This window comes from Zea mays, chromosome 4, assembly GCF_902167145.1.
Source record: "Zea mays cultivar B73 chromosome 4, Zm-B73-REFERENCE-NAM-5.0, whole genome shotgun sequence".
Classification (NCBI taxonomy): Eukaryota; Viridiplantae; Streptophyta; class Magnoliopsida; order Poales; family Poaceae; genus Zea; species Zea mays.
In genome coordinates, this window is record NC_050099.1 from 81278469 (window position 1) to 81287301 (window position 8833).

General features: G+C 45.5%; 1 protein-coding gene and 1 pseudogene across 1 annotated transcript; one reads left to right on the plus strand and one right to left on the minus strand.

The window, feature by feature from the left end:
* The first annotated feature begins 970 nt into the window (after positions 1–970).
* LOC103653437 (uncharacterized) lies at positions 971–2168 on the plus strand (annotated as a pseudogene).
* Positions 2009–5452, minus strand: LOC100282903 (dnaJ domain containing protein). The gene is made up of 5 exons (NM_001155809.2): positions 5105–5452; positions 4901–5001; positions 2927–3309; positions 2517–2593; positions 2009–2432 (listed from the first exon to the last, which is right to left on the minus strand). Exons 1-5 carry the CDS (start codon positions 5179–5181, stop codon positions 2282–2284), a joined length of 789 nt encoding a protein of 262 aa, NP_001149281.1. The 5' UTR covers positions 5182–5452; the 3' UTR covers positions 2009–2281.
* Positions 5453–8833: the final 3381 nt, after the last annotated feature.

Here is an 8833-nt window from a genome sequence, read left to right on the forward strand (position 1 = left end):
TTTGTCTCCTTTAGACTTTGGTTGACATACTAGACTAGAGTTATGGATCATGTATTACTAACAACTATATTAAATTTTTGATTAATTGCGCTGCATAAAATTTAGAGTATATATATTTACACACAAAATTTCAACTACATATATATTCTCTTGTATGTGTCACAGCCTTGGAGGGGCCATGGCCCCTGCTGGCCCCCCTTGGCTCCGCCCCTGCTCCTAGGTTTGAGTTGCGTTTAGCTTGAATTTTGGTGCCTTTAATTTTTCAGTTTCGTGTAACTTTTGTAAAGTGTTAAGCCATCTTAATTAATGCCAATCTTAGCTTCCTGTAACTTATTGATGCAGTAGTCCTCAGTGCAGTCTTAGTGTTACCAAGCATATTGGACCTTTTTTTCCTTCTCCAGTTTTTAGAGGGTAAGTGTTGGCATATCCATGTGCTGATGTGCCACAGCATTATATGGATTGGACTCGAGGCATTCAAAGGGGATGTCCTTAAGGGGTGTTTGATTTGTAGGGACTAATGTTTAGTCCCACCATTTTATTCCATTTTAGACTATAGATTACCAAATTTAGAAACTAGAATAGAGTTTTAGTTTCTATATTTAGCAATTTTGAACTAAAATGGAATAAAATGTAGGGACTAAAAATTAGTCCCTAGAAACCAAACACCCACTTAGGGGGTGTTTGGTTTTAGAGACTAATTTTTAGTCCCTCCAATTTATTCCACTTTAGTCACTAAATTGTCAAATATGGAAACTAAAATAGAGTTATAGTTTCCATATTTTGCAATTTATAGACTAAAGTGGAATAAAATGGAGGGAATAAAAATTAGTCTCTAGTAACCAAACACTCTCTTAAGCTTGTTTCCATCAAGGGGTCACTATTTCCTGTACAATGTACATGAAGTCCTGAAATCACCGTAACCATCAGGTCGGGGGGGGGGTATATATCACAACTGCTCTAAATCCTATCATATTGTGATGTTCAAATGACAAACTTGTGTTGCCCCAGCCGATTAGTTCCTCCTGATGAGTGACCTTTTTGAATGAATTCCAAAGCAACGAGCTCCCAAACCCAATTCTAGAGGTGTTTAGTATGGGATGGTCAGAGTTCGAGTTCTTAATTGTTTGCGCTGGTACCTTCTGCACCCATAGAGTTGGAGATCTTCTTTTGTTCTGTTAGTTCCTGAATCCTTTGAGTACCAGCATGTAATTTGTGATGGTTTGCATGTTGGTGCTTCTAAAATGTTACCCTCTGGTCCGCTGGTGAGGTAGTTGTTGTTTGAAAGAAGCAGATGTCGTAGACGCTGGAAGCGCTGGCGAAATGGACGACCCTGTTCAGCCGATGACGACGGCCTCATCGCCAGCACAGGCTGCTTCACCCACGGCGTGCGGCTGTCGCGGAATGGTGGAGAAGATGACGCTGGAGGGCCTCGGCGTCTGGGACGAGAGGAGCGTCGGCAGCCACCTCGAGTCGCTCACCCAGGGCGTGCGGCTGTCGCGCTACGGCGCGCCTCTGGACAAGGGGACCGGCATGTCGATGAAGGAGCACCGCGACGACACCATGGTCACGGGGATCGTGCAGCACGACGTGGAAGGCCTCGAGCTGCAGTGCAGACCAAGGACGGGAGCTGGACCGACGACCCTCGCGACCCGGACACGGTCACCTTCGTCGCCGGCGAGCAGTTCAGGGTACGTACGTACGTACGGATCAATCCAGACCTTTCTTCTCCGATCAGTCATGATCTCCCCGATTGATATGCCGCGCGTACGTCGTCACCAACGGGCGGGTGCCGGCGTGCCTCCACCGCGTCCGGACGCCTAGCTGCCGCGAACGCTTCTCGGTGCTGTTCGGTTGCCGGTCCAGGGACAACGCCAGCCACGGTGCGGGCGATGGACGAGCTCGTCGTCGACGGTGACCGACTTCTGCGGTACGAGGACTACTCCAGCGCACTAATCCGGCGATCCGCTGATGGATTGGAGAAAGATGAAGCGATCATGTCATGATGCCTGGCCACAAACAAGGATTCCGTACGGCAGATGTGGAAGAATCCAACGTGTATCCCTTTTCAATATCCATCGAAATTGTCTGGTTGCTAAAATGTTATATTATACATGTAACAACAACAACAATAACGTAAAGATCATCATACTCTCTCGGACAAAAAAAAATTGTGAAGCAGGCCGCTTATCAGTAAGTTGGGATCTGCTGTGGAGATGTTAGCAAGAGCAATTTCCTTCGTGATGACCGCAGGAATTTCCACTTGGTGAACTGCTGCTAAGTTTCACTTGAGGAAAGTGCAACCCACGAACATGAAAGCATAAGCTGTCAGCGAAGTAAGGAGCTCAAGGGACCATGTAGGCGGGATGACGAAAGCTGGGATCACTGGAACAAGAAGAGAACCCAAGATCCAGCCACCCACAAAGATTCCGAACCTGGAAAAAAAAAACAAACAAGTTAAAACCTGGGGCATGACTAGTAACCGCTAAGACAGTATGCAGTGCAAATGCTCCACTAACCCTGTGGTGGACGCCCTGACAAGATTCTTCATCTTCTCATTGAGGAAGTATATGCATGAGGCGAGTGACATCGCAAGCTGCAAAAGCAAGCTGTCAAAAGGGAAAAGATAACAGCACAAAATTTCATCTTATATATGATTCCAGTTTCATTGTTCTAATCCTAAAATCAAAAGGGAAAAGATCTGAGTCAGATATTTGAATACCAGTGATTTTTGGAGAGGCACTATAGAGGAAGAGGTAGATAGTACAAAGTCATAACCTTAATGACAACAAAACTTACGACCTTAAATAAACATACAGTTTTGGCCTTCAGTGAACATGTATGATGCAGGGAGAGCAACATCTTAAATTTAATAAATTCGGTACTTAAAACAGCATTTGGGTAGCTATCCGAATGAATCCAAGCATACCTGAAAGGCAGGCCCAGTCTCAGCAGAAGTTGCAATGCTCCACCCGGCAAAGAACGCAAAAAAGGCAAATCTCCTTGAAATGATCTCTAGTGATGGCACCTCAAAATATCCAAACAGTGCCTTAAGCCATGATGGGGATCCTTCAACTTGCTCTTTTAGCTTGCTTTTCAGATTGAATTTGGATTTCTTACGGTCTGTGTAGCTATTCATTATTATCTTGTCATAAGCACCTTCAATGGCCTCTTCACTTTCTTCATATCCGGCGTATTGTTTTAGAAGAAAATTCCGTGCACTCCGGACCTCTTCTTCAGATGCATCTTGATCAACACCAAGAAGCTTGTAGGGATCCCATGATTGTTGTCTTGGAAATACTGGAGTGTGCTCTGCAGATGCACATATATAGGTGAACTGCATTGCAGATACAGTAGCTAATGCTGGTACTAAAACAACCAACAGGACAAAACAGAAGACAGTCTTCCAGCTTAAAAAAACTGAAATAACAACCATGATGATGAAAAAACTAAAGAAAATTAACTGTTAGCCACCCAAAATGTGTATTAAGAGCATGTATTAAAGGTTCACTAATCACACGTCAGGCTAAGCTTTGCTAAATGCTAACTCAATATCACCACTAGAGATATGGTAGGCAAGAAGCTTCAATTGCAAGATTTTCACTTCACCAAAGTGTTTTTTAAGATAGGCCAGGGTGTACTAGAAATATGTTAAGAAAGGAGGTGGGCACCAGGCTCGAGCCGTGTTGCTCTCAACTGGAACGCTCTACAGAGTACAGAACGAGCCAGCGCTCATTCCCATCTAAGTGTAAGAACAGCCAAACATAATTCAAAATGTATTTTCAGAATTCTAAAGGGTGTGTTTGGTTCATGTCCAGAGCACGCCGGAACTCGCTGCACGCCTGCACCTATGATTAACCTCTGTTTGTTTTGCGATCTAACTTGCGGCAACCTGCAGCATGCCATATTGACAAAGACAGTTGTGTAGTGGTAGTGCTTTTTCTCCCTTCTCGCCAAAAGTTTGGCGCACTTTTTGATCACCATGCATGTGGTGTGGCCAGGTCAAGAATCAAACTGGCCCTAAGTCAGTATTAACACGCTTTGGCCCTAGAAACAGTTGCAGACCAAAAGAATGGCAAAGTAGGTTCTGTACCTAGATTTCTGCAGAGCCTCAATAAACAAAGACAGGTCAAACCCCAGCCTCACAATATGAAAAGTAAGTTTCATTATAAAAAAAAAGTGAAAAGTAGGTTCTGTACCTAGATTTCATCTTGCTTCATCTTATCAGGACAATGAGTCCAGAGGGGAACAGTTCTTATCAGCCAGTAACCATATCCTAGATTCACCAAATAAAAAAAGGGGGGGGGGGGGGGGTCGCAAATAGGGCTGGGACACAGGTGACTAATGGTTTCCCAAGGAGGTAACATTTGTGGATATCACAGGCCAAATTGTGTCTCGACATTTCTCTTATCTCACAGAACAACAGAGTTGACCAGAAGAAATGATTTTTGCAGACTATGTGGAGGTTTTTACGGTCAACAAAAAGGTGGCATGATAAATTATTCACATAGATTGCCTTCGGAAAACTACTGAGCATCTTTTAGGCTGAAAGAAGCTTATTTGGTAACAGGAGGTTATACACTTAGGGGGTGTTTGTTTGAGATTATAATCTATCCAGATTATATAATCTAACAACTTTTGAACTAAAAGTTAGTTCAAAAATTGTTGGATTATATAATCTAGGTGGATTATAATCCCAAACAAACACCCCCTTGTACACAAATCAAAACCTTCTCTATCAGTATCTCTCTTTCCTTTAGGATAATGTTCAATTGTTTTTATTTATTCTGAACCAGATAAACTAAAACATACTTGTAATGCTAATGCCTCCCGAGTTTAGCTTCCTAGATAAGCAAGGTAGCAGCTACGACATTAACTGGGTCTACGGTTTCTCCGTCCTTACCGCTGTCGTAGCTGCCGACGCCGACAGAGAGGCTCCCGCAGCACCGGGGCCGTGTAAGGGGCGCGCCTCTTATCCCCGCAAAAGCATCCTCCGCAACAGCTCTGCAAAATTCACCCACGACGCTTGAACTAATCAGCACGTGGAGGCGAAAACTAACAACTGGCTAGCTAACACGTCAATAGGATGGAAATGAGCCGAGCGTACAGATGGAGGGGCCTCGGGGGGCGATGCAGCGAGCGGACGGTGAAGGCTGCCTGGTTGAAGGCGGCGGCGGCTTGCATATCCGCCGCCGCGACTACACGACGTGGCGGGGTAGGAGTGGCGGTGGGGTGGGGAGGAAAGCTGGGTGCGATGGAGGAGGCGGAGGCGGAGGCAGAGGCGGGGCGAGAGCGGCGAGAGGGGACAGGAGAGGCGTGAGACGGAGTAGTTGCCTAGTTGGGGATCGGATAGGATGACGATTGACGGAGAATGGAGAAAGGTGGCCGGCCGGCGGCGGCGTGGTTGGTGGGTCCGTGGGTGCGAGTCGTAATTTTAAGGAACAATTGGATCTATACAATTAAAAGATCCAAACTTTAGATATATACCATGGACCTCATATGTCATTGACTCATGTGGACCCACATGTAAGTGAGATAGTAATGGTATGGATCCAAAGTGGTGATCTTTTAATGGTATGGATCCAAATTTCCCTAATTTTAAATGGACTAAATTGAGGACCGACACATGAGAATGAGCCCTGATCTGGCCCACTAAGGCAGGCCTTAAATAGTCTACAAATTGAATAACTTGAACGTGCGCTAGATATGCATACCGTACCGCCAACTTAAAAACGAAAAGATCTTTCAAGTAGTTTATAATCTATATCTATAATCTATAATCTATAATCTATACTATATTTAAAGCATCAGTTTCAACGGACGTCATGCGTCATTTTTTTACAAATAACCTCTCACATCTATTTCAAATTAATCCGCTGCACGTCTATAGATGCCAAACAACGTCCGATACGGGCTACATGCACACGAGCCCAACTATGACACAGCCACGTCATGTCGGCCTACTAACTGTGTCGGGCCAGCTCGTTAGCCCATCGATCCATTTAATTAAACCAGCGTAACGACGCCCGATACGGGCTAGATGCACGCGGGCCACAACTATGGCACAGGCACGTCATGCCGGCCTGCTAACTGTGTCGGGTCAGCCTGTTAACCCGTCGATCCATTTAATTAAATCAGCGTAAAATGTCAAAAAAACGGTGCAGGAGGTGGGGTTGAACCCATGCCCTGATGGAAGAAGAGCAGGAGACACTGAGTGAAACTGTCTAACCAGTAGAACATCACACTAAGATGTTTTTAATATTGAATATAAATTGTATATAGGTATATACATTTTTTTTGTAAAATAAAAAAATAATCGTGTCGGGCCCGGCCAGCACTACGGGCCGAGACTACAGCCCAAGCACGACACGACGTTCTTGGCTCTTGCAAGCATTAGGTCGTTTATGAGACCACATTGGCGCAATGGACTACATGATGTTTGAGGTTGCTGAATTGGATGAAGCATCAATGATTTGTCACACTAACAACAAAATGAAAGTTTATTTGTTGGTTTTAAACGTTAGTAATTGCTATAAAGTAGCATAATTTATACGGAGCACATCCAGTTTTTATTGATGCCTGACTTTAGCAATCACTCCATATTTTGATCTATCTTTTTTATAAGTTTGACTTTATGGGACTTATTTTAGAAACTTGATCTCACAAACTTTCTCTTATTTGGTCTATGTATGATAGAATTATGTCATTTTATAATCTCTGTTCATTCAGTCAATCGTTGTGAACTCTCTTATAATCGCTCACTTCATTGGCCGTGTTGTACCAAGACATATTTGTATGGAGTAAACAATGACATCACTTAGCCAAATCAAAAAATATATTATACAGAGAGCGGAGACAATCAATAAAAAATCTTGAATTTTTTTTTGATGTATAGTTTACGTGGGTATTGTTGTAAGCCGTCGCAACGCACGGGCAACCGACTAGTATACTTAAAGCACCAGTTTCAACGGTTGTCACGCGTTATCTTTTTACAAATAACTCCTCACAACTATTTTATTTAATTCGCTGCACGCCTATATAGATGGTCAAACGGCGGCCCGGCACAGGCCAGACACCCGCGGGCCACAACTCTGGCCGAGGCACGTCATGTCGGCCTGCTGACTGTACCGGGCCAGCCCATTAGGACGTCGGTCCATTTTATTAAATCAGCATAAAATGTTAAAAAACGGTGCAGAATGTGAGGTTTAAACTCATGCCTTGATGGAAGAAGGGCGAGAGACACTAGGTAAAGCTGTCTAATCAGTAGAACATCATGTTCAGATGTTTTTAATATTGAATATAAATTATATATATGCATATACATTTTTTATAAAATAAAAATATATAATCGTGTCGGGCCGGGCCAGCACTACGGGTCGAGGCTACAGCCAAGCACGGCACGACGTTTTGGCTTTTGCAAGCATTATGTCGTTTCTGAGACCACATTGACGCAATAGACTCAATGGTGTTTGAGGTTGCTAAATTGGATGGAGCAACACCGATTTATCACACTTTGGTTTTAAATGTTAGTAATTGCTACGAAGTATCATAATTTATATGGAGCGCATCATGTTTTTATTGATGTCTGACTTTAGCAATCACTCCATATTTTGATCTATTTTTTTTATAAGTTTGAGTTCATGTAACTTATTTTAGAAACTTGAGCTCACAAACTTTCTCTTATTTTGTCTTTATATGGTGGAATTATGTCATTTTATAATCTATGTCCGTTCAGTCAGTCGTTGTGAACTCTCTTCTAATCACTCACTTCATTGATCATTTTGTACCAAGACATATTGGATGGAGTAAACAATAACATCAGTTAGCCAAATCAAAAAAATATACGAAGAGCGGAGACAATCAATAAAAAATCTTGAAATTTTTTTGGTGGGTATTGTTGTAAGCCGTCGCAACGCACGGGCAACCGACTAGTTTTTCTCTAAGAACGAGGAAACTATTTATCGGGGACCATAATTAGGGGTACCCTCAAGGCTCCTAAATCTCAGCTGGTAACCCCCATCAGCACAAAGCTGCAAAGGCCTGATGGGTGCGACTAAGTCAAGGATCGGTCCATTCGAGGGACGCGATCACGCCTCGCCCGAGCCCAGCCTCGGGCAAGGGCAGCCGACCCCGGAGGATCTACGTCTCGCCCGAGACCCCCCTCCAGCAACGGACACACCTTCGGCTCGCCCGAGGCCCAGTCTTCACCAAGAAGCAACCTAGGCCAAATCGCCACGCCAACCGACCAAATCGCAGGGGCATTTAATGCAAAGGTGGCCTGACACCTTTATCCTGACGCACGCCCTCCAGTCGACAGAGCCGAAGTGACCGCAGTCACTTCGCCGCTCCACTGACCGATCTGACAAGAGGACAGCGCCGCCTGCGCCGCACCGACTACTGAGCCACTCGACAGAGTGAGGCTGACAGCAGCCAAGTCCGGCCCTAGGCTCCATGGGAAACTCCGCTTCGCCCGACCCCAGGGCTCGGACTCGGGCTCGGCCCCGGAAGACGACGGACTCCGCTTCTCCCGACCCCAGGACTCGGACTCAGGCTCGGCCCCGGAAGACGACGAACTCCGCTCCGCCCGACCCCAGGGCTTGGACTCGGGCTCAGCCCCGGAAGACGACGAACTCCGCTCCGCCCGACCCCAGGGCTCGGACTCGGGCTCCGCCCCAGAAGACGACGAACTCCGCTTCGCCCGACCCCAGGGCTCGGACTCGGGCTCAGCCCCGGAAGACGACGAACTCCGCTTCGCCCGACCCCAGGGCTCGGACTCGGGCTCAGCCCCGAAGGACGACGAACTCCGCTTCGCCCGACCCCAGGGCTCGGACTCAGC